The sequence below is a fragment of the Dinoponera quadriceps genome, unplaced genomic scaffold (genome assembly GCF_001313825.1).
Source record: "Dinoponera quadriceps isolate SergipeBrazil2010 unplaced genomic scaffold, ASM131382v1 scaffold1128, whole genome shotgun sequence".
NCBI lineage: Eukaryota > Metazoa > Arthropoda > Insecta > Hymenoptera > Formicidae > Dinoponera > Dinoponera quadriceps.
The window spans coordinates 17,393-44,191 of NW_014555359.1; the positions used below are offsets into that span (position 1 = coordinate 17,393).

The 26,799-nt window shown below is 46.1% G+C and overlaps 1 protein-coding gene across 1 annotated transcript in view; it reads right to left on the reverse strand.

The window, feature by feature from the left end:
* Positions 1 to 2,417: 2,417 nt before the first annotated feature.
* Positions 2,418 to 26,799, reverse strand: part of LOC106743966 (A disintegrin and metalloproteinase with thrombospondin motifs 7-like) — a 59,289-nt gene continuing 34,907 nt past the window's right edge. Inside the window, exons 4-17 of the mRNA XM_014618326.1 lie at positions 13,310 to 13,580; positions 11,441 to 11,763; positions 10,583 to 10,854; positions 9,959 to 10,105; positions 9,417 to 9,570; positions 9,229 to 9,318; positions 8,666 to 8,981; positions 8,026 to 8,153; positions 7,104 to 7,351; positions 6,696 to 6,813; positions 5,895 to 6,157; positions 4,828 to 5,330; positions 4,387 to 4,557; positions 2,418 to 3,468 (exon numbers count right to left, since the gene is read on the reverse strand). Of these exons, the coding sequence (XP_014473812.1) occupies positions 3,317 to 3,468; positions 4,387 to 4,557; positions 4,828 to 5,330; positions 5,895 to 6,157; positions 6,696 to 6,813; positions 7,104 to 7,351; positions 8,026 to 8,153; positions 8,666 to 8,981; positions 9,229 to 9,318; positions 9,417 to 9,570; positions 9,959 to 10,105; positions 10,583 to 10,854; positions 11,441 to 11,763; positions 13,310 to 13,580 (3,156 nt within the window). The 3' untranslated portion in view covers positions 2,418 to 3,316. The remainder of the gene's footprint in view (positions 3,469 to 4,386; positions 4,558 to 4,827; positions 5,331 to 5,894; positions 6,158 to 6,695; positions 6,814 to 7,103; positions 7,352 to 8,025; positions 8,154 to 8,665; positions 8,982 to 9,228; positions 9,319 to 9,416; positions 9,571 to 9,958; positions 10,106 to 10,582; positions 10,855 to 11,440; positions 11,764 to 13,309; positions 13,581 to 26,799) is intronic.

The following is a 26,799-nucleotide window of genomic DNA, read 5'->3' on the forward strand; positions in this document are numbered from 1 at the left end:
ATTATGTATAATTACATAAAATTATATATAATTATATAAAATAATATATGAATTTTACCCATATATGTGGCTATATATACGATCATATATGTCCGTATGGAAAAGATTATTTATGGCATTTAATTAAATGTCGATATCATGTTGCCGGAAGCACGAGTAGTCAAAAGCATTTACTTCGATTCTATTTGCATATAATTTCTAAATAACAATATTTTTTCGTTGTTGACATATATGATTATGTATAGTTATATATAAATAAATTTCATATATGATTTTTTTCCCGGGAATTTATTACCGATCAATATTACCGATTTTATGAAACTAACGAAAGGAGTTTAAAAATATGAAAAATAAATAAAACATAAAAAAAACACCAAACTCGTATGTGAAAAAGAAAGTAAAGGTATGTGCTTTGAGAAAATAGGTGTTTCAAAAATTAAATTTGCTCGATAATACATAAAATCAATACAATTAATAAAGAATTTAAATATGCCAAATTAATATTATAAACTAAATGTTAACATTTTTACCAATATCTTTTTTATCGATATCCGCACATTAAAGAAAGAAGTATTTTTTTTATGTTTCATTTATATTTCATTATGTCAATCTGATTCTATATATATGTAGCTGATGCATAATGTTTGTCTCTAAAATATTTTGCAAAAACATTTTTCATATTTTAACGATCGTTTGATTTCTAAGATTGGAGATTTTACAGATCTCTAGCTACTAATTAGTGAGAAATGAACATATTGACGTCAAATTGACGTCGATTCAATATAATTTCGATTCAATGTAATTTCGATTCAATATAACATTGACATTAATTTGACGTCGATTTGATGGTTCATTCCTCGCTAAGTATCTAATATTTAACAACGCGTAGATTCTCTAGATTCGAATCTTATCACAGATATTTCGATTGTACGTATATGGTAACACGTCAGTTTTATATTGATGTATTTCGACTTTTACGCAGCGTCCGGATTCGGTCGGAGTTTAGATATCAGGAGAACAGGATCAGCGAGGAGGTTAAGGCGTTGAGGCACGCAAGCTCCTCGCTCTATATATTCTCCTGATACGATTCTGTGAAAATTACGCAGCGTCCGGATTCTATCGGAGTTCAGTTTGGTATCAGGAGAACAGGATCAGCGAGGGGGTTAAGGCGTTGAGTCATGCAAGCTCCACGCTCGTTATATTCTTCTGACACGATTCTGTGAAAATTGCGCAGCGTCCGGAATCTATCGGAGTTTAGTTTGGTATCAGGAGAACAGGATCAGCGAGGAGGTTAAGGCGTTGAGTCATGCAAGCTCCTCGCTCTATATATTCTCGTGATACGATTCTGTGAAAATTACGCAGCGTCCGGATTCCATCGGAGTTCAGTTTGGTATCAGGAGAACAGAATCAGCGAGGGGGTTAAAGCATTGAGTCATGCAATACCAAACTAAACTCCGATAGATTCCGGACGCTGCGTAATTTTCACAGAATCGTGTCAGGAGAATATAACGAGCGTGGAGCTTGCATGACCCAACGCCTTAACCTCCTCGCTGATTCTGTTCTCCTAATACCAAACTAAACTCCGATAGATTCCGGACGCTGCGTAATTTTCACAGAATCGTATCAGGAGAATATAACGAGCGAGGAGCCTGCATGACTCAACTCCTTAACCCTCTCGCTGATCATGTTCTCCTAATACCAAACTAAACTCTGACAGATTCCGGACGCCGCGTAATTTTCACAGAATCGTATCAGGAGAATATAACGAGCGAGGAGCTTGCATGACTTAACTCCTTAATTAAGATTCTCCGTAATACCGGATCGCAACGTTGAAGTTTCAAAAATCCATTTAACTTTCAAATGTACAGAATATAACGGCAACGGCTCCTCCGGGAAGTATCGAGTAAGCGTCTCTGAAAGGACGGCAGGCCACCTCCTGCGTGCTCCGCACATTTACACTCAAGTGGAGCGTGTATGAGGTCATATATCCATGAAGATATACCGTTAGTGACCGTCGTGATACTTTAAGCAGGTCGTGCAGGCAAAGAGAGGAGAGAGGATCTTTTCGACATGACTTGACCCAAAAGCTTGTCCGGCGTAGGTCATAGAGACGCGGTGCGCTGTGTGTCGCGATAAAAATATCGAATATACGACGAGATTGATATTAGGCTGCTACGGTCGTTTAATGAACACGAAAATGTAGCACAATAGTGATGGTCGTCGCCAACGGTGAGTATTAAATATTAATATTCTCAGGGCGTTTATATATATTGCAAATAATTGCAACAGTAGTCGGTTATCCTTATAAATTGGCTGTGAAATATATATACTTCGTTTCGTGAAAGAACGGAGGAACTTTTATTACATATATAGATGAATATAAAAAATAATTTAACATAAATTAGTAAAAGGTTTGAAAATATAGTAACGTATAAACTATTCGTAAGGATTAATAGTTAACGCTACTTCATTGCGTATTTTGTCGCTAATTAAGTCGAAATAGACGGGAAAAGTTTCATGATATCGTAATATAAAAAAAGCATACAAAAATATTATTTGTGAATTATTTCGGACATTCATATATCAAGCGTGGATATTCGATTAAGAAATTTATCCTTTGAATTCGCCAGATAAGAACATTCAATCTTACTCCTAAAACAATTAAATATCCTAGATCTTACTGTGTTACGTATTCGAAGGTTCTCTTAGCCATACAGTTATAAAAATACAACAATTTTTATCGCGTTATAATAATTTCACAGAAAAACGTTACAAGTGTTATTGTTAAAAACTTACTGGTATTAGTAAAAGAAAATTGTTTATCCGAAAGAAATGTCGAGTAACATGGCAAGTGCGATGAACCAGATTCATAACATAAGAATTGTTTCTTTTTTATTATCGTATAAAAATTTTCTAACAACATTAGTCTCTTCTGTTAATGTCGAACGTTATTCTACTAAAATACCGAAAAATATTTGGCGTTTATAACGATTCTTTTAATTAGTATCCTAACGAAACCTAAGGCACGCTAATAAGGCACTCTAGGGTTATATCTCCGTACAAAATATACATAAACATATATGTATACGTGTGTGTGGTACAAAGTTACAAAATATAATCTCGTAATATCACCCTCTGTCGCGCATTTCACTATCGTCGTTGCACATGTTAAACATGAAACTTGAATCTATCGATATCGTTAATTAATATCTTAATTCGACGTATGGACAAGGTAGGACGGACGGGTCCCCTGCAAAGATTCTTCTCTTTCGAGTCGCAAAATACGGGACTCTTGCAGACTCGGCTTTTTACTTCGTCACTCGGCGGTTATGTGACGTCTGTTGTGACGGACGTGTCGCCGTCGTTTCATACATGCGGCGCAACAGTTTTCCTTTGCGATCGATGATGCTTCACACATGCGTCTGTAGTTCGCGCACACGGCCGGCGAGGGTATGCCATTCTTGCAATCTGAAAAATCGAGTCACATTCGTATGTGTACGCATGTAACATTTCATCGATTAAGCGGGATTTTCTAAATTCAGCCGACGAATTCAAATTTTGGTGGAAATGGAAATACGATGGATAAATCCGCTCGTCGTTTGCGAGCAGAGTCAAAGAACGTTTCAAATTCTTTCGAGTGCGTTATCAGATGAAAATCGATATTTCGAGCATCCGAGAGAGTTCAATGAGTCGAAACTGATCGTGCAAATATTTCGGGTTCGCGATTTCCATCTGATAATTCGATGGCGTTGGTTGTTACAGCTCGGGGATATTACGCGCGATAAGTTATTGTATAGTATTTGAACGCGTCATACGCGCATGCAAATCGAGTGGCGTCGCGTGCGATCTCGTAAACTAAGTCGTTACGAGTTGCGGTTACCCCACGTAAATTCGAGTTTCTCACCGCCTTCGGACGAGGGCATATTCCGCAACTTTGGACAAGCCGAACGCTCTCTCGGTAACATAACTAGCATAACTTAGCATTACACAGCGGGCTACGTTCTAATTCTCTTAACTCCGCTACGACTCTGCTGGATCGCCTCAAAACTTCCGTTCAACATCAATTACCAAGGCGCGACGAATGTGAGCTTAAATTTTCAATATCGCCCGACACAGTTGGATCGTAAATAATACACGTATATCGTGCAGTATCGACGAAGAAACTTTTCGCGAGGATCTCCGGAAATAATGTCGTGATTACGCTACTATTTTTCACTATTTGTTGTCAAGATCTTGGAAACGTACCTTCTGATACGGCGACCGTGAGCTTCGTAAGGAAGTTTGCGCGAAAGAAAGGAGAGAAAAGGAGGGAAAAAAAGAAGGAGAAGATGACGGATTCTCATAAGAGACGAACGGGGGAGCTCTCAACTGCGAGGATGCAATTACCATATTTCTCGTAGCACTGCCGCCGGTAATAACAGCGCTTCGTGTCGAACGGTCTTTTCTCGGGGTTGCAATCGTCGGACAGCAAGTTCGTCGCTCGATCGCGACACTGCACTTCCCTCTGTTTAACTCCGGACTTTACGAGGCAAGTCGCGTTGCAAGTTCCCCAATTTCCTGAAATCAGAGTTAATAAACACCCTGCGTGAGGCCGTTCGTGACAAACTTGACCGTACGGACGGCGAATGATTAATTCGTCCCCGTGTATCTTCGCACTCGGGGAGTTCGAGGGTGATTATCTTAATTAGCCTCACGGTGCGGTAACATTCTGCATAATATTACTCCGCACGATGAGAGAGAATTTTAATTATATTCATCGAAGAAAGAGAGAGAGGGAGAGACCGTCTCGTGATAGGAACGCACGAAGTACCGATCAGTGGAGCTTACCGGTGATCCATTTTCCGCTGCGACAGTCCTCGACGCTGGCCGGCTTGTTATCCGGATTACAATCGCCCGGCACGAAACAGGTGACTTTCCGGCTTCTCTTGCCGTTCGAGCAGTGACTCCATTTCGATACCGTCCACTTCGGCCTGGTGTTGTACATGGAATTGTCCGGGTTCTCGTCGACGACGTTGTCGAACTCGAGGATCTCCGGCTCGTCGGTGGTGAGGCCATTAACTATCGTGATGCCGTCCTGGTCGCTGATGTTATAAAACGACGTGTCCTTATTGTCAGCGTACACGATCAGCGGCACCTCCGTGGTGGGCCCGCATACCGGCAGATCGGGACACGGCTCGACTTCCTTCGGCCGTTCGTTCTTCTTGCAATCGCGATCAGGCACGGCCAGGTCCGCTCGATCCGTGCCGGATACCACGCACATCACCGATCGCTTGCGCAGCGCGCCTTTGCCGCACGTAACGGGGCACATCTGCCACGGGCCGACCCACCATCTGAAATCAGTCGGTCAAATATGTCAATCGGGTGTGTGTTAGCGAGACGCCGCTATTTGTCTAATCAAATACCATGTAACTCCGGGCTTTGATCTAATCTCTGAATAATGCGTTGAATGGATGTTGGAAACCAGCACGGAAATAACCCAGAAGACATCGAGGTCTGGGACACAATACGTCGCTGTCGGATGTCGAGCCCAGCCGATGGGCCCGAAGAGAGAATTGACTTTTCGAAAACGAGTTCTCCGCATTGGAGAACCATCGGCTGCATTCCGACATCCGACAGCGACGTACAACGCGTTGTGTTCCAAGCCTGAGCCGTCCTAAGACATTGTACAGACGTCTTTGAGATAGTAAGACGTCTAAAGAATGCCTGTGAGGCGTCCTTTAGAACACAGCTTCTCTCTCTCTCTCTTTCTCTTTTTCATAGGGCAAAATTACATAAAAGATGGCGATCGAAGGTCGAGCGGAATTCTAATCAACCGTCTAGGATCTACCTTGCGCCACGAAACAGAGACGCGCCGTCGAAGATGGCCGGCACGGTCGAATTTCAAGTTAGCTCACCTCGTGGGACACGAATTCAAATTGCATTCACGCGACTGCGGCTGCGGCTTTTCTATACCGTCGCAGAAGTGGTTCTCGACGATGCCACTCTTTTTTTCGTGACAGACCGGCTGCGAAGTTTGAGTGCCCTTGCCGCAAGTGACCGTGCAGAGGCTCCAGTCGGAGAACACCCACGAGTATTCCGGTGCGCGTATAGGTTCCTTTTTCGGCACCGTGTACTCGTAATGCACCTCGTTGCCGCTGGAGGGACTTCGGGTAATTGCCTGAAATGGCAGGAGTTATTTAATAACGACGGTCGAAATGAAAGGTCCGTTCTTTCTCATCGAACTGGCTGCACTCCGAGAAAATTAGATGGTCAACCGTTTCCTAACGTTGGACAAACGTTAGGCAATGGTTAGCCAACCAATTCATGCTGCTCAGGACTAATTTGTACCAGTTCTCTTCTCTTCCTCCTTCCATCAGAAATCTTAGCCGTATATCTGTCTCTTTCTAAGTTCTACAAGTTTACACTAGTTCAGTGAAAAAAAAAAAACAGACCTGAAAGTGTAGGTGCGGGATAATTTCGTTAACACTCGCTAAATTGCAAGATCGACTGCATACCGGAAAAGACGCGTATAATATCGTCAATCACTATTTGTAGTCTCGTTTCCTATATACCTACTTATTATCCCGTCTTCTACATAGTTATTTATTTATTGCTTACTTTATTTTACGTTACTTATTTCATTTTACTTGTTTTATAATTCTCAATTCTTGTGATAGAAAAGCGTTTGGTACGTCGAATCGCTGAGAAACACTCACGTAGACCGTGATGGCTTCCTTGATGGGTCCCGGGATTCTGATCTTCTCTTTATCTTGTTCACGTTCGTACAATGCTGGCGTCCCGGCGACATCATACTCGCCCGCCAAAGTGATCTGCCTGTCTGATCAGAATCTCGGCTTAGAGCTTCGATCACGATCGTTAATGGCGCGAAAGTTTCTCGCGTTAAAGCGTGATAGGGTCGCGCGTTGCCGCGAATTCTCACCCGCTCGCCCATAAAAGTGTATACGTAACTCGAGCAATCGCGAGTGGCACGATAAGAAGCATGGATTATATAGCCGCGTTAGAGCTTTACAGCCTCCAATTACGTTTGAATTTCGCGACCAGCTGCTCGCGCGCATTGTCGCTCGCGCGCAGTTCGAGAACTTCCAATCTCGCGGCATACGCACCGTTTCCCGTTCAGGAAGTACTTGTCGGAATTCGGCGCGCCGATGCCGATGTAATTCGTGCTCTGACTGGTCTCCTCGATCTTGATGTTTCGCGAGCCGGCCGGTATCACGACCACTTCTTTGTACCCCAAACCTTCGCTCTTGTTGTAAAAGCCGCTGGTAGTCTCGCACTGAGTACCGTCGCCGTGACAAATACCGCAGCGGTCTTCCGTTGCGTCGGAATCTACTATCCAATCGCAACCGACCTTCTGAGAATCGGAAACATTCGGATAACATCAAAAACATTTGTGTCTTTCTGTCCGATCCAGCTTTTAAACCGCATTTAGAAAATTGCTAGGCCTTTCGATGTACTCGTATAGAAATTTCTCAAACAGTCCCAAATATAAGATCAATTCTGATTCAGATTATCCAAACGTATCCTAAAGAAATAAATAATATATTACAATACCAATTAGGAATTCTATTCTTATTCCAATTATAAGAAAACTTTAAGGAAATATTAGACAGAACAAATGAAATCTGTATGGGTTTCTCGTTTAATTGCAACTTAATTGGTTAATCAGAGCAGAGATCCCAATTAGATTTCATAAAATTTTCTATATGAAAAAACCGGATAGATCTCATTTTCCCTACCTGAAAGCTTTTCGTGTATCTTGTTCAACGTAAATATAAAATAGAAATCTAATAAAAAGAAAGCTTTGGATAAACATTGGACAGAGAAAATGGAATATGTCTGGGTTTCCTAATTAGAATCGCACTTTTCATAAAATTATATCTCTAATCCGGATCTTCACACGGATTTCCAGTCAGAAACCATCATTTTTGGAAAATCGAGATAGATTCCAATCAAATCCCAGAAAATTTTCTATGCGCGTAATAAAAAAAATTGTTCTCTCTCTTCTTCTTGTAAAAGTATACTAACCCTGCATATGCCTGCGATGCACATGTCCCTGGTACCAACATTGCACGGGGTACCGTCGAGCGCAGCTTCTCCCCAAGGTACGATTACGCTTTCGTCCGTGTCGGTGCAGTAGAGTTCGCAAGGCTCCACTAAACGGGAGATGATGCAAATGAAATTGTACACGTTGCACATGGAGGAAATTTTCCCACAGCTAAAAATTAGCTCATGTAGTTAAAAACTAGTTCCCACGAATAAAAGTAAAAATTAGCTGTCCATATGACACAACTGAAGTTTAATTGATTCAACTGATTTTCTTGTCCCCGTACCTAGTTCTTAACTCCCACATAATTAAAAACTACGTTTGGTAATTAAATTGTCAGTTGTATTATGCAGGCAATTAACTCCTTATTTTCGCATAGTTCCTTTAGTTCGCGTTTAAACCGTCATATTAATTAGATCGCGCGGGCGCGTCCTCTCGTGTCTCGTGACTCATAACACGGGAATCATTCGTTAATTGCGTTTCGCGTTGCCGCGTGCGAGCCCTGACTTCTTACACATACGCCGGGTCTACTTGAAGAAGCAGCCTGCCGAGTTACGGAGATACGGAGGCGCGACCGCGCGGAGAACGTTCGCATCGAACAACGCTTAAAAGTTCCCTTACTCTGGTCGAAATACGGCAGCCAGGTGTAGTTCTTTCCCTTGTACTCTTTGCCGTTATAGTTTCTGCACTGCACCGCGCGGAAACTCGGCTTGCCTTCCAGGCAGGGCTTCGTGTTGCAGATCTTGTAGCGGCGTCTCTCGCCTATGCAGAACTTTCCGCCGTGCGCCGGCTCCGGATGGTCACATTTCCTCTCGACTATCGAGACACCGGCGCCGCAAGTTCTCGAGCACTTGCTCCACGAGCCCCACTCACCCCAGCCGCCATCGATGTGCCGCGGTCGATCGACGATGGGCACGCATTCCTGGTTTTGACACCACTGTAAGCAGCGACGTAGAGCTGTGCTTAACGAAGAATCGAGTGTAGGAGAGATCAGGGCGGGTACGAATGAGAGGCAGGGTTAGTAAAGCGTTTCGTTCATACATTTATTGTGAAGGAAACAATGCGAAAAAAGTCGCGAAAAGTTACCGAACGTCTTTCCTAACTTGCGAACTTTGTCAAGCTCCCGAGATAAATCGACGATCTAATCAACGACAAAGGATTTATCATATTTCTTTTTATCGTACCATGTGTTTCCCGCAGTGCGTTCCCGGGGCTGCCGGATGCAGCATAGTGCTGCACGTGCCGTCCACGATGCACCAAAGTTTCGAGCATATCTGGAATCACAAGAGTCGCGGTCGCGTTTAAATTTAGGTTGCTCCAGGCAGAGGTCAAGTCCGATCTGATCGCCTACCGATCGATGATCTCTGTTTACCTCCTGCAACGGAGAGCAGACAGCGGCTTCCTTTACACCGAATTGCAGTCTACATTGGTGCTCGGCGTTGTACATAGCGCCGGGTGGTAAGTCCGGATATGTGTAATAATCATTGTCCGACGGTTCGTCTTCCAAACAGTCGCCTTTACCTTGGCTGGAATTCGAGGAGAAATCCACGCTTATATTTACACTTATTACGTTCCCCTATGCGAGTAAGATAAAAGATACGAGAAGAAGAGTGAGAATTACACGAAAAAAGTGCTGGGTCGAAATAAATAATTGCTCCGATACTCCCTAGCAAATTTTTACTCGGGTTAAGTAATATTTACTTCATCAAAATAAAATATTTTTCCAGTAAATTATTCAAATAAAATATATTTACTTGATCCAAGTGAAATTTATTTAATCCAAGTGAAAATTTGGAGAAGGAATATTGGCATAATTATTTACTTGAATCCAGCACGTTTTCCGCGTAGAAATCGTCATATCACATTCCACTTATCGAATTTTACTTGAAGTAATTTTTTTTATGTTTTCATTACTCCAAAAAGTTCGTGATATCTCTCCTGGAACACCTGGACCAAGCGACTCCGACAGCGTCCACTTCAAAAGAAGGTGTCATCACGTGCAAGGTGTCACCGTCGCGTTTACTGCAGCCGATTTTTTCCGTGTCGTGGTACATTCCAAAACTGAACACACGGTGGAATGCATATTCGTGAAATTGCGCGTACACGTGAACGTGACGTTGCGTCTGAGACGTTAATTAGGACTTTATTTCGTGTGCGTAAAACATTCGCCCCGACGGCATTTTAAATTCTACATTGAGTCTTCAAGTAAAAAAAAAAAAAACCCCAAAATAAGTTCCACTTGTAGCATTAAAGAAGCACAGTAAGTGCTTCACAGCACGGTAAATGCTACGAGAGGAATTTAATTCTTTAGAGTTTAAATTTTAATTCTACGTTAAATTTCCAAGCGGAGAAAATAACTTCCCCGTTTGCAGCACCAATGGAGTACGATAGAAGATCTTTGAACAGTTAATGTAGAATCGAGTCGGACTTAAACTGGGATTGAAATCTCGACTCGGAACCTTTTCTATCATTCAAAACGTTTCTATCGAGCTTCCCCTTTCGGCAAATATAGACGCGATCCCGCGCGCTCTCGCTTACTTATGTCCCAATTCGTGCGTGATTGTGTGCGCCAACGTGATCCCATTGTCCTCGTTGACGCTGCAGCTGCGATCCGGTTGGCACATGCCGGCTACATGCGCCACTCCCAAGGTGCTGCAAATACTCTTGCGCGAACAAATGTCCCTCCTCGTCACCAGAATCGCCACGTCGTGATGATTCGGGTGCGAATCGTCGCCGGGATTTTGCTCCTGTTGCCACTTGCAGAAATGGTACAGGGTGTCGTCCGCGCTGTCCGAGATGTTGAGCTCTTTCTGGGACAGAAACGGTTAAATCTCGAGTAATCGATCCGTCCGGAGTGACGCGGAACGTGTCAGTTCGCGGTAGAGATGTGCGGAAGAGCATATCGATATTTTGAATCGAAATACATAATACCGATATACGGATATATTGATTAGAAGTTTATCGATATTAGAGAAAATCATTACTTCATGACATGTCCTTTAGATACATTTCTACCGAGGTTCTATATATTGTCAGAGAGGAATCCGAGAGCAGCCATGCCGAGATTTTTCAACGAGCCTCCTGAGAAAATGCGTGCTCCGAGAAAAAGATCTCTTCAAATTTAATAAATTTTATCGCATCCAAACAAACTTCATCATTGGCATGCTCCAAAGAAACTAACGTTCCGATTAATAAACATGACTGTTAGACTCTTCAACGAATATGAACCTTTATCTTAAGTAAAAAATTTGTTTTGAAACGAAAGATCAACGAAAGAAACAAAATATCGAATATCTAATGATCGTGTATCGATATTTCAAAGTATCATCACGAACATCCGGGCGCGTCTATCGCGGGGAATCAATCTAAGAGTGACCCGATAAATAATGCAGATACCTCCTTTTCTTTGTCCTCGATGAGAGTAATTTTGACGACGACGATGTTGATGAAATTGCCGATGGTGGGGTCGAGATAGAGTGAGGACACCATGTTCATAATGGTCAGCAGATAAGTCTCGACGTCGCCGTCCTGATGAAACAACGTCATTGTCCAGTCGGCGACGACAAGAACCTCGACATGACGCGGTGTGCTGATCGATCTCTTGGAACGGTGCCACCTTGGTAGCTTCGTTTGATGTTTCCTTCGGCCACGGCCTTGAACCTGGACCAGGCCCGGTTGAGTTTGCCATTCGAGCCGCGTCTCTGTCAATCGACGCGGTTCTGTCGGATATTTCACGTGCTGTCATGATTACCGTAGTTGCTAATATTCGAATCCGCGCTCTCTCCTCGTTCGCCTGTCTCTCTCGCCTGCGCGACCAAAGCTCGCAAGTGCCGGTCGGAGTCTACGTGAATAATTGACAAGCTTGCTGCGCTGTATCGCGGATATACAAAGCGTCACTTTTACACAGGTGAAATATCATAGCGAAAATTATGACGAAATTTTATCACGTTATTTACTACACCGGAATTATGACTGAAATTATTATTGTATGTCGTAATTTTTCACGGTGTACGGTGAAATACATCAGTAAAGATTACAACACACGTCATAATTTCAGTTATCCCGTGTCGATGTTTGTGTTGAGTTTACTTAATTCTATATTATGTTCTCAAGTGCAGAAAACTTGCCACTTGTAGCATCGAAGGGGGCGCAACGGGGAAATTTTTGAAGTAAACCTAAATAAACTGAAATGTAGAACTGAGATTTCCCTCCCTCGACTTGGGATAATTCCGTTGTGATCCGGTATCGCACAATTTTCCGGCAATTTATCCTACAATATTTCCCCACGTGCGCGCGAGAGATTCGCCGTGCCCCTCATCCTTGTCAATCGAGATCCCGAGACGCGGGGATAGTTTCTGCATTGTTGGACGCCTCGACATGCCCCGGCTGATTTATGCAGATTGGCAGATTGCAGGGCCGCAATTAAGATTTCATTTGGTCCGCCCGACAGATCGGTCGGCTTTGCCGAAATGGATACTCATTGCAGTTAATTACGGGTTCGCGCCGAATTGGATTATCCCCCTCGCGCGGGCTTCGTACCCGCGCGGAGGAACATATCAACCGGGCGATCTTACTTCTATATCGGCTCGTGCGAGCCGTTTAATCCGTTGAAATGTGGGGTCGTCGGGGCGGCCTCTCAGTCGTATCTCGAAGTCGTGCCGAAGACCGTAGACGCGGGTAGCCGGTGATTTCGGCGGGATTCGTGCGACCGACGAATCGGCTCGATCAACTCGCGGGCGTTATTCGGATAGCGACAGGGATCGCGTCGAAGATTTTCGCATGGTGAACGGCACCTGCGCGCGGCAACCATCACCTCCCATCGTGAGACATCACGGAGTCATTACTGCGATCGGAAAAATGACAGTGTGAGAAACGCGCGCCGCGACCGTCACCTATGCCACGTACATTACCGCCGCGCGGTACTCCCGCGCGTGAGACTACACACACTCGCTTCCACACCCTTTCTCTTTCGTACCCTTCCTTCCTGCCTCCCCCCTCCCCCCGCTCGGATATTATCGTCGGCGAAAAATAAAGGACAGACGAGGCGTCGATGACACGCCCACGTTCCGTACTGCGGCGCGTCCAATTACATTATACGCGCGGCAGACACATAAATACATGCGATACATATTACAAGAGAGGGCGAGGGAGCGAGAAGGAGAGAGAGAGAGAGAGAGGTGGGACAAGGTGTGCCGTACGGGGGACCGGCGCGCGGACGAAAGGCGAAAGAGGAACAAGAAGAAGGTGTCGGGGCTCTGTTCTCACCGCGGGTGCCGCAGTTTCTCTCCTGTCTCCTCTTCTTTTTGCGCCGTCGCTTGCCACGGCCGCCGACGCCGATCTTGAGCTGCCGTTGCTCGGCCGAGCGGCGGAAGATTAGGTGAGGCCGGCCCGCCGTCGGACCCTGATAGACCGACGACGAGCGGCGGGCACCGCCGGCGCCTAAGTCCCCGTCCGGCGACACGCCGCGTTTTTCTTCCAGGGACACGGCGACTGGTTCCAGCCAGAACTCGCCGTGGTCGCCGTGCAGCATGCCCGCCTGAAACACAAAACCGGGTCTCGTGTTACCCAGACGCGCCCAGACGACGGGGTTCGTCCCGGCGATGCCGAATGGGCCGCTCAGGTCGGCGCGTATGTCATTTTGAAAAGCTCGTTAACCCTTCGCGCTGCTGGAACCGCCGTCCCCCGATATATATTCCTCCCCGGCTTCGCCACCTGGATTATCCGCGCGGCCGATAGCGCGCTCGGCGCGCCGGGATCGCGCGCACCTGGCGACTTTGAAAGCCGACTTCCGTTTGTCGTGGTTGCACCGTGTTGCAAATTTATTACGTCGAATTTATGCACCATTGTATCCGCGCGGTATCTCACAACGCGTGTCGTTTTCAAAGCGACGACAGTTCGCTACGTCTAATTCAACATGTAGTCTTTCGTCTCTCTCTCTCTCTCTCTCTCTTTCTCTCTTGTGTCTCTCTCGTCAGAATGGAAGAAATCGCGATCTTCGGCGTGGGAAGAGCGGCGAGCGCGAGAAATGGCAGGCGGTTTGCGGGGGCGTATTTCTTCGCGACTTTGTGCAAGCACCGCCGACGGCGATGATGTGCGGAAATATTAATGCGATGTATATGAGATTATAACGAAGTTACGAGGGAGAGAAGAGCGGACCGGACTAAGGCGGGGTACAGATTCAGCGGTGAGGGGGAGGATCTATCTCTCGCGGGTATTAATATTATATAAGTGTGCTCCCGTTAAGTACTTGGAAATTGAGTTTCCACCGAGTTGGCTTATATCAGCGTATGCTGCCAAGTATTATGCTCGGTTCTCGCGAAATGCGAGCATTCGCCGATGAAGGAAAGGACACCGCTCGATATCGCGTTCCCGAGAATGAGAGGAAGTAACACGTAAGTCGACGGGCGCGAAACTTATCGCGCAACCTGCCGCCGCCTCAATTATTTCGGGCCATCAATCGCTATCCGACGGGCAAATGGCGGGACCTATCAACGACCCGGCGGCTGATTGATGCTGCGCTCGCGCTAATCCGCATCGTGATCCAACATCGGTTCGCATTGTTCTATTTCTTGTTCCGAAGGTGTCGGCTCGGACCTCCGACGGCGTGCGAGGCGTCATGGAACAAGTATTCCGAAGGTCCGCATGGTCGGTACAAAAAGAAGGTGCGAAAGGTAGGTTTCGGAGGTAGGTAGAGGAGGCGAACGCTCGGTGATATTCGGGGTGAGCTGACATTCTCGTTCTCCCGGACTGGATCAATATTTTTACAAGTCTTTACAATTCTTCTTTCTTACATTGAATCGAAGGAAAGGGACAATAAGTTTAACCTTCCGGGCGTTTTTCAGTTACGAGAGCGGCCGCCTCGTGCGAACAGTGCATTGTGGAATATTAACGGAAGCCTGCGAGGATCAGGCATTTTATCGTGAAGTAAATATTATACGAAAGGAGTTTATGATATGTAACAATTTATTATTTATGTCTCTTATGAATTAATATAATAAAACGTACAACAGCAATGAGATAAAGTAAAGTTTAGGAATCAGTCTCCGATTGTGCAACTTGGTGACCCTCGCGAGTTATTGAGGTTTTCAAGCGCTGATATAAAATATATTGGAAATATATAATTGATTATATAGGAGAACTATACTTACGTTGATATTCAAATGATTGCGAGAGCAGGTGTGTTAGTGCACTGTGTACACAGAGCCAACGATGTCCTCTTTAAAACCTCGTGTTTACACTCTGTATTCCTCCATAGTGAAACTGTGACCGCACAGTTCGAGAGACGGGATAACACTGAAGGAATAAACTAATCGAGTGTCGCTACCGATGGATGGAATTTAACGTGCATTCTCCCCATAAAACCGATGCGCGTGCACTCCGTGCACATGTGCCCGCCGGAAGGTTAACCCTTTCGGTACATTTGACGAGTGAGACTCGTCATCTGCTTACTTGGGCATAAAATGTATTACTTTTACATATTAATCCATATAGCGACAAATTAAATCCGTTCCATGGGCATAAAAATCTTAAAATAATTCAGTACTCAAAGGGTTAATTGCATATTCAAATTGTCTCAGCGTTCATTTTAATCGCTCATTTCAACCGACTCACCAATTTTGTAACGATCAAGTTTGTGATGTGACGGTGTTTGAAGAAAAATTTACATCCGCTTCGTCGTGTCGATTGCGAACGGTGTCTCTCTTCGATAAAACGAGAAAATCTGGCCCGCGAAACCGAAGTAGACAAACAGACAGGCGGATCGTAGGCAACACGTAGACGGTGCGCTGCTATAAATCCCATCGATTTATTGTGCGTCACGATTCGAGCTTCGTTACACGCCACTCCGGCGGATCTATTAATACCTAATAACGTGGATTGTTTACACAGTACATTGTCGGAATGCCGTGTCATCGTCGTCGATGTCACGAGGCGGATATTTTCGCATGCTGACGGAGTAAGAATGAAAAAGAGGGAGGTGGGAAGGAGGCAAGAAAGAAAAAAAGAAATCAGCAACGAAGCGGAGCGAGAGAGGCGGGAGCCCTTAAAAGGGCTAAATATAGTCGGGCCGAGGTGGCGCTCGCTATTTCGATTAGCCCTCGACGCAGACCGTGAAAAATCACGGCGCCAGACTCATAAAGGCGAGGGAAGAGGGAGAAGAAGGAGAAGAAGAAGGAGCGGGGCCTCGTCGAAGGATCTCGGAGAGAAAGAAGTCCGGCCGTGACTCGGCTCGGCATGGGGCCTCACGGCGCTCTCGCCTCCAACTCCTCCGCCTTCTCTTCTTCCTCTTTCTCCTTTGTCGCCGTCGGTTTCATTTTATTGCTCTCCCCCCTCTCTCTCTCTCTCCCCCTTTCGCTCTTTCACTTTCTTCCTCGCTTTACATGTCCACAAACTTCGATCGGCTATATAAGGAGTGATTTGTTGCCGCGCGGTGGCTCCGACGATGACGAGCGGGACATTTCGTCGTTGACTTCTCGTCGACCCCGAGTCGCAGCTCGGGAGAATTTCGAAAAAACGTATATCGATTCGAACATTCCCGTTTCTATCTTTCGGCGTCCGAGAAACGCAGTTTTCGGCTCGTAATTGCTCACTGTTCCGAGTGCTCGAACAAAGAGAAAAATGAAAGAGATAGATAGATAGGTGGATAGAGAGATGGAGCGAGACCCGTCTTGATATGATCAAAAAGGGGATTAACGATTTCCGCCGACTCTTTCGGGCGGAGTTTATTGGCCGAAAATACGGCGTACGATCGGGCATAGCGATAGACAGAACGTCCATGGGTTTCGACTCGCGTGCGCTCTCTCAGTCGAAATGAAATAATTGGGAGTTATGGCGCATACGTTAGTTACACTCGCGCAATATTTCATCCCCCGGTCGAGGAGATCTCCGATTCGCCGATATCCGTCGATCGGCGGATTTAACTTAATAACTGCGACTTCGGCCCGCTATCGGATTCCACGTTCCAAACGTTTCATATAATTCAGAGCCGATATTCGGTGCGGAGAAAAAAAAAAGAAAAGGAAAGGAAATCGGCGAGTTATCGGGAGTATCGCGCGATCCGTGTATGAAAAAAAAGGAAGAAAATCAGAGAGCTAAAGCTAAGAGTTATCCGCTCGAGCTGTCAATTATCGCCGAAGGTTAGGTCCGCGAATAAAATCGATCAAGCGATAGCGTTCGAGAGTTCTTATCTATGATACGTGGACCGAATCGATCGGTTATGCTTTCGCGAATCGCTATTCCGGCCGGCGGATATACGAGACGCAGAAACTATCGAGCTCTACGAGCCGGTGCGCGCGTTCATTATTCGGCATTACCGGTCCAAGAATCCGCTACTCGAGTTGAATGCGGCTAATTGGCAAGTAAATATATCTCTATGGTCGCGCGCACGGCGTGGCCGCTCGCAAGAAAGTTGCCTTCGCAAGTACGCTTCTTTTCCTTTAATTGGACCGTGTTGTATGGGCCAGCGGGAAATATACATATATACGGTGTACGTTTCGTCCCGTATATCGCCGGAGTTCGATTAATTCCCGCGTATCGGCCTGTAATTTACGCTGGCTTACGTTACCGGGCGCGCACACACGCACACACGCACACACACGGGTGTCCCGGTGGCGGTTTCTATCGCGACGTCGCGCCGCGCAACCCAGTACCCCGCATCTGTTGCGCTTCCTCTAATTGCCGGGAACACGCAGGAACCGAGAAATAACCCCCGTAAATTCGCCGTACGCCCGAAAAAGGAATTAACGAGCGCGCTCGTCGCGAAAGTAAGGCTCTCCGCGCGGATCGCGCGGGCGCGCGAAACGATCGCCGCTCTCCATTACACACACGCGTCGCACGCGTAATTGCGTGAAATATTATAAAGCCGCGGCGGATACGCGGCGCGCTCTCAGCGTCCGATCCGCGACGCGCGATCGAGCGTTTGAATTATTAATTGGCGCGACTCGCTCGCAACGCGCGACCCGGTCGACATAAATTACCGCCGGCGCGCGGCGAGCCAGTTCGCTAATCGCGACCGCACACCCGCACTCTCCGTCGACGACGCAATCGATCGTGACGATTGCAGAAATGCCGATCCGCGGGTGGGAACAGCGCGTAGTTGGCGCGCGCATCAAGAAAAGCTCGCGCGAAGTAACGTCCACGCGATCGCGGTAACGCGGCCGCGGTGATTGCGCGCGCTCTCGCGACGGACACGACGACAAGGCGAGCGCGATTAGCGTGATCGAAGGCGCGGAACCGATCGCCCGCGAAAGATCACACCGTCGATTACGCTTAATTGACGACCGTAGCATTTCTCTCTCTCTCTCTCTCTCTTTGTCAGTTTGGCTAAGTGCATTTTCTTTTCATAATTGCGACGATTACGTACTTTTATTCCTTGCTTTACGAAATTCTCCTCACTCATGTTATCATCAATTAATTGATGTTTATATAGCAGCTATATAAGAAACTGTACTTTTTCTAATGCGTCTAAGGAGATTGAATTCTAGAACGTGTGATAAAAGATGCTTCCTACCGTCCCCCCTGTCTCTTCCTTTCTCTCTCTCTCTCTCTATCTGTTTATCTATTGTTCTATGCGTTATTTGCTCGATACGCCGGTGATCGTCAAGGCGATTTTACCCTGCAAACCGAACCGCCGCAATGTGTATAAATTATTATTGAGCGACCAACGGGGAATACCGATGGGCGGTCGCAACACCGAGACACGTCGACGCCCATGTTTAGCGGTCGAAGCCTACGGCCCCGCTTTTACGACGCATATTTGCACCTATGTCTAAGCGCGCATTGGTTCCCCCGATGGCGATTGTTGGCCGCACGCGAGTATCTATCGCCGCTTGTCGCGACTCGGCCGCTGACAGCCGTAAAAGACGATTAGACTTGCCTGGTTGGCGAAGCCGATACGATCTACCGCCGTTACGGGCGCTCGTTGATTATCGCACCACCGTTAGCCACGGCTGATCGCCGGGCCGGGGAATTTAATTATCGGAATCCGCCTGAAAACGCGTCTGCGAAACTCCTCGGTTGGTAGACGAGCGCCCGGGAGAAGTCGCACACCGTTGACAGCGCGATTTTATTTCTCCGATACACGAGCCGATAATTAAATTTTTATATTCCCCGCGCGCAAGAGAAGATAATATTGATGGATGTGGCGCAAATGTAAAGCTCTCATTCGATTATATTACCGATAAAAATGCGCGTTCAAGCGTTAAGAAAATCAAGTAGATAGAAAGAGAGAGGAGGAGGGGGGGGGGAGCACATGTTTATTTCAAGCAGAGTGAATTACGCGGCCATTAAAATTATCTTGCGATTGTTAAAATTAAACAGCGAAATTTGATTTCGCCTGAATTACGCTCGCGTATTCCCTTTATGCGTTTATAATATTGTGCGAATATCATAGCGAGAATTTTACTTGATCAATTTATTGAAATTAAAATTCGTCGCGCTACTCGCCGTATTCGCGCGGGCGCGCGCGCGTTTCATGATATATTCCAATTATACGGCGCCGATAATTGCCACTCATCGCCTGCATTCGGGCGAGATATAAAAATTGCATTGTTACCGAACGCAAAATTTGCTAATGATTACGGAATATCCGTGCCACCGAGCCCGAACGCTCCTTTTAAACGCACTGTCGCGTGTCTGATGCATGCAGATTGAATCATGTCCGATATATTATGACGGAAATTTCGATTCAATTATTACTCCATCCCGTTAATTTATTCACACGCGACTCATCCCGGGAGCATTCGAGTTTATTCTGTAAATAGCAATTAATTCCAGGAGTGCGCCCGCTTGATACGATTCCGGACCGCTCGGAATCTCGTCAGTCGTCCCCGAACAATTCGGCATAAACGACGACGAGACGCGCGCACCGGTGCTTGCTTCGGTGCGTACCTCGTTAGTGCCGGGTATTACGGCCCTCCTCCGCTGTGGCGGGGAATTTAACGATACGCCGATAAATTATTGCAAATGTCAATCGCCATTGCCGACCGTGTGTTACACACACGACAACGTGCAGCGAGTTGTGCTACGCACGGCGAATCGATTCGAAAGATCGCCAATGACATCAGACTTTGTATCCGGCGGGTTATCTTCGGTACAATCGTCTCTGAACGCGACAGACGCATAAGCCGTCGTCTCATGGGTGTGTTCCGCTGTCACAGCACCGTAATATCACGAGAGAGACGAGCAAGGTTAAGTCTCGAGGATACAAAGCTCAGCGACGCAAGGTTATACCCGGCCAGAGGCCACGCATGATTCCCTCCTTCGTACCGTGTTAAACATTTCTTGGAATCTAATTACCGGATCCGATCAGATTTCGCGAAATAATCTTGGATTCTAGTCGGCAAATCTATACAGATCTCCTGGTTAGAAATGTAATGTTTTACATATAAGATTAAGTGAGGAGCGTAAAAAACGGATCCTATTCGATCATCCCCAACGTTTCCCCAAAGATCGTCTCTGGTCTTCCATTTTAAACTATGATTGAACAAAATACACAAGACACTTTAAGTATTCACACACGCACACGACATGCTACGTCCACCTTATGAAATATAATAATATTATATATAATAGAAATGTAATCCCGTTTATTAAGGGGATGCCAAAATCAATGACAAATTCGTTAAGCGTCGATAACGTAGAAGCGATCCTCAGGTGGTCGTACAAATATTGACACTATTCTTTTTTATACATATTTCTCGTACATACAGATTTTACGTAAATGTGTCATATAAATTCGAATGAGATGAACGTGTGCTATGTTGTGTTTTATTCATATCTTATGTTTAATCCAAACTGATCTGAATCTAATCAAAATACGTAATAAAATATTTCGTGTAAATAACGGTCTACTGAAATTTTTCTAATCTATTTTGGGAGAACTTTGGGCATTCCAATCGGAATCTGTGCCGTATGTCGGAAAATCTGGAAAAATTTCTACGCCGGGTGTGGCCCGCCGGGTAATTTCTTCGGGCGCTGCTCTTCTCACGAAGAACCCGGTGCGTCGCTCAGCTTCGCGAAGTATAACGTCCGCCGGTAGTGGCACGTCTGGAATCTGTTCCAAGGTGGACATCGCAAGATTAACGGGATCAAGGAAGGTGCTCTTGTGATTCACGCAACTGGAACGGAGTCTCTCGTCTTCGTTTCGTTCCGTTGCCTCTTCGACGGCGCACCGTGCAAATTCCACGACGACGAGCACGACGACGATGACGATGACGGTTCTGCCGCGGAGATATTTCATGCAGGATGCGCGCATCGCATGTAACAGTTTACATGCGCTAATGGCTGTACGCGTCGATCGTTGCTTTACGAGGGATGCCGCAAAGATGCACGGATAGCGCGTAATCGCCGTACGAGCGTCACGATCGTATGATTATTGCGGCACGTAGGAGCTCGTCGTGCGAACCGCCGGGATCGGGAGGTGTGAGATCCCGTCGATTTCTGCGGTGTTATCCTCAGCGATACGCGCGAATCAGACGGTACGAAATAATGTCCTCCCGATCTCGCGCGCAGATCCGGCCGTTTCGTCACCTCGTGAAGAACGAGCTAACGGATTTTCCGGATAACCGGGACAACCGAGGTCGGATTAGAAACGCGCGCATGTGACTTCTTCGACGCGGGTCGGAGTCGGGACCGGATGTCCACACAGGAGGATAGGATAAAGAATCCGGCGGGGGAGGGGGAGACTCTATGATCCCGATGACGATAAATGCTTCCTGCGCGGAGGAACGTGATTTATACCGTCATTAGAATAGTCGCCCCGGACTTCCTGTGTGGGTGGTGCATAACGATGGCTACCACGTGTATGTACGTGTGTAACGTCGCCGTCGGCACTGCTTCGTTTTCCACGGTGGACGGACGGGAGATGCCGGCTTACAAAAAAGGCGCGCTCGTGCGCGACTGCGACGTCCATGAACGCCCGGTCGCGATAACAACTCAAGTAGGAAATAACTGCTGGCAAGGTACTGGCTAAGTACCGATTTTTAGTGGGCAGAACTAGACGCCAGTATCGATTTGATATCGGTGGAACGTTGGGATGATAGCAATGGACCAAGACTCGAAACGCGACGGACAATCAATTTTGCATCGAACGTTTCGCACGATTCTAATATTAGTTCGATCTTTTCTATTCCATCCCCTGCACGAGGAGACGTCGCGATCGACAGGCCGGCGATACCGGAGCACAGCTGACTTCCATTATACCGGAAGTCTGTTCAGGTCTCGTGTATTCGCGAGGCGCTCTCGTGAAGCGGTCGCACCATTTATCACGAGATCGAGCTTCTTACCAGCCCCTTACACTGTGTGCTCCTTGAGTCTACGAGATGTTATCCCCGCATATTGCAGGCAACACACACACACACACATATATATACATATATATATACATACATACATTCACCGGTGGACGATAAAACATCCGCGATCTTAATCGCTTTATAATTTTTTCCCCCAGCATTTAGTTTACTAAAGACGCAAAAATAATCGCTCCATTAAATCCTAATTGCCGCAAAGTAATACGGGACCACCCATCGTTGCCGGTTAGATCCGGCGAAATAGATATGCATTAATTGGACGGAGGAGCAGCTCGCCGTTGATTACCTATTACTAGTAATTATATGTTAACCATGTATGCGTATGGCCCGCGTATGCCGCGCGCGTACAGAAAGAGCAAGGAACCTGTTCCCTTGCCGGAGAGAAATAGAGAGAGAGAGAGAACGATTGATTCGAGTCAGTCGCATATATGCTTGCGCGAATGTCGCAGACCGTAGTAGCATTCACGCCTCCTAGCCTTTCGCTACCGGGGGGGAGAGACACGTAGTCGTAAATATTTGCCGCGGTTTACGGTATTGCGCATTATGTCGGGCCGCACGATTCTTTAGCAGGGTCCCAATCGTGTTTGAATTTTCCAGCGGACAGAAAGCGCGCGAGAAAAGCGGGCCTCTCGGGGTGTATTCGGAGAGGCCCCGGTGTACGCGTAATCACGGCGTATAACAGCGGAATAATGTCGGCCTGCGAAAGCCGATCTCTCTCTCTCTCTCTCTCTCGCGGCCGCCTGTCATTGGCGCCGCAATAACGATCATTTTCAATTTTTTTTGCGCGACCCTCCCCGGTGACAAATCGCTCTTTGTTGCGAAAGCTGAATTAATTGACCTATTGATTTATGCCGTGCCCTTTTCGTGCGCCGGGTTTCGTTTCTAGTCTCGCGCACACCGCGCGACCGGCTCGGCGATATTCGCTTTTCCTTGGCGGGCGGCGCGCAACGACGCCGACGCCTTTCGCGTCGCGGCAGGGATCAGTGATAAATCGAGCGATAGCTATCGATCTCGTCGAGTCATTAGAATGATAATGGCCGTTCGGAGAGAGAGAGAGAGAGCGATCTCCGAGGGAACCGTTTCGATTCTGGCGAGGCGATGACTTGACGCGAACCGCGAATTTATCCAATAAACCGATACACATATTTTTGCAACAAACGAGCAAAGCATCGAGAGATTAAAGCGCGATGTCGATAATGAGAGGGTCGCGTTGATCGTTTACTCACGGCGCGCATGTGGTGTCCGTGTCGGTTGTAAAGAAGATATACGATGGACCGTATATTACCGTCGCACGAATTATTGACACGATAGCTGTTACTGTTGCTGATATAGTGACCGTCTTGCCAAATGCGGTAACGCGGCGATCCATTATTGCGGGATATCGCGGTGCGGACGATAAAACACGCCGGCCGTGGACATGAGCGAAATTGACTAAAACCGTTCCTCTCGCGCGGCAAAAATCTATTCACAAGGATACACGTCCTTGGTGAAAATGTTCAACGGTAACCTCTGCTCCCTTTCTCTCTCTTTCTTTCTCTTTGCGGCCGGTTGAGCGATCGCACATCCGGGGCTGTTTTACGTCGCTCGATAAATTCGAACGCGAAACAGCGTCGCTAAAGACCAAGATGGTTTATAACGTTTTCGCGATTCCGCTTGTATTTCAATTCCACGTCCGCTGGGACGCTTCTGGGTAACCGCGGAATAATTCATCGGGAGAAGGTCTTCAAGGATTTGTTTCGAACTCGGTCTCGGCGGATCGTGAGTAATGCACGGCAGGAACCGATATTTCTTGCCGCCGGCTGTCGCTGCGCCTCGCAATAACAATTATTTTCAACGAGCGACTCCCTTCTTTTTTATATACATACATACATACATACATATATATATATATTTATATATATACACACGCAACGCTTGTGGGAATTGGCGGGAGTGGAAAGCGCGGAAAAGCGGAATTGATGGAGTGGCTGGAAGCGCCAGTCGTGCGCGCACATTGCGATTTATTTTGCGCAACGAGCGGAAGATGTATGCTCATTAGCCGAAAACATTTCCAACCAGATAATGTCGACGTCATTCCGACGATCGATCGTGCGACTCGGCGATCGCGCACAGGAAGAGATACTTTAGAATGGTTTGCATGGGAAGCGTGTCCCCTCCCGGGAGAGATTTCGAGAGTCATTCTTTGTCCCGTGAAAATTCGAACAGCAGAATAATTGCGGAGTCATCGTAACGCTGCGAAGTTCGGCGATCCCTTCGGATCTCCAACTTTCGGTGCACATAAAAATGACAAGTTTTCCCGGAATATCGCGACAAGGTAACAACAGTACGGCAAGAGCGGTGTACTCGGGCTCGCGCGGTTTAATTTTCAAGCAGTTGTGTCGCAAAATACCGTATTTTCAGTGCTGAATCAAGGGGGCTACTCATGAATTTTATATTTATCCAGCAAAATTATGTTCTTATATATTTATTTTAATATCTAAATAGTAAATGTTAATTTGAAACGAAATTGCAGTAGACATGTACACAATATTATAAATACGCAAATATTTTAATATCTTACTTTTCTTATTAATAACTAATGCTATATTTATACATGATTTGATCTAATAGAGATGCACAGTATTATGCAGAGTATTATTATAACTTATGAACTTTACACCTCTGTATTTTTCAAAGGAAATGGTAAATAATTCTGAAATTTGTGTATAATGTCTGTATATTAGTTTTTAATACCACAGTAGTTTCTTATCAGAATCGTACTTTTAGTTTAGAAGATATTAAAAACAGAAATTAAAAATAGCACGCTAATCTCAAGGGACACATAGAAAAAGTGCCCACTTTAGTTACTCTCGAATATCTCGAATGATCAATCTTTTTCTAATTACACGCGCAGTTAAATAATATTTTAATATTTACACAGTGCGAGTTTCATCGAATGCTCGTAAAATTCATTTTATCCTACGATTCTTCTTGAAATAACTTTCGGCCCCGGCTCTGAATTACCGTCAGTCCGTTTAGTGTCACTCGTAAACATAACGTAGATCAATTTGTAATTTTTTCGTAATTCTTTCATTATTTCGAGATATGGGTGATGCATCCTTAATCTATCGGCGAGATCCAACGCGGCGAGTCTCTCGGCGTATGCGCGATTAATCGAGATATAATGCCCGTCGCCATTACCGCGCTCGTTTACTACACGGTGTCTTGCTGCACGTGGTTTGTGACGAAACAACACATTGCGCAAGGAGCGACCGCTTCCTTCGTTCGGGTGGAATAATGCTAATGGCTTATACGTAAGTGCCGTGCGTTAAAGAAGAGTCACGCGACAAGATGCATGTCTGCGGTGCATTTTGCAGTCGCCGTGACTGGAGCCTATCGACTCTCGCGATCATTCTTGGAAATTTAATAGACACGTCCACGACACGGCTCGAGTATCCTCGATACCCGACCAGCGATACCAGCACTCGCGGCCGTACGGAGAGTTCGTGCGCCCGCAGATAAGCGGGCTGAGGAGGATCCGCTTCTCGAAGCGCTCGCGAGGATAAAATCCGTCCCGTTTGTCTGGCCGGCCGGAAATCCGCGTCCGTCGTCGAAAAGAAAGCTCGACTGCGCCCCGATAAAATTTCCGTGCGAAAAACGATTTGGGCGAGGTAAGCTCGCGCGCGCGAGAAACCTCGGGGCTGCGTCTCGCGGGGTTTATCAAGGAGGCGCGATGGTAAAAGACCGGACGGACGGTGGGAGATAAAATTAATTACGATACGTTCCGCGTTCTCTCCTTCTCTTTCCTTGTGTGCAACCGGGGGGGAGAAATTGGTGGTAGGCGAGATACCGCGAGAATGATTGTCCTGCAGATAACGAGGCTATCGGACCACGAATTTGGAACTCACCGTGTGAACTTAAGTAAAATTTCAATTCCGCTCGCGCTCCGCGCCCAGCAAACCAAGCGGGACATTTACAACGGTAATAAAATAATTATTCGAGTCTCGGGGGCAGCTAGTTAATTGTCCTGCGGGGCATTTTAAATTTTGTAACCGTGGGACATAATGGATGAGAAAGAACGATATCATATTACCAATCATGCCGAAAAACTATGCTAGAAACGACAGGAATTTAGCTTTTTATTTAACTAATTATTTCTAACGATTAGCACCGGAGATGCAGATGCGTTGTCCTAGTCAACATATTCAATTGTTACTATATTTTATTAACTTGGAAATAAAACGGTTATACAACGAATACGTTATAATAATTATATTACAGTTTTGTTATTTTACTGTCACTTTGTATATAATTGCAATCAACACATTCAGTTACAAGGCGTGTAACTTGAAAATTAAATGTACCGAGTATGTTATAATAATTACAGGGACGACATTCATAGTCGAGTCTTATATTTAAGATCATATATTTATGTTAAATATCTTACTTTATACTTCAGAGATGTTC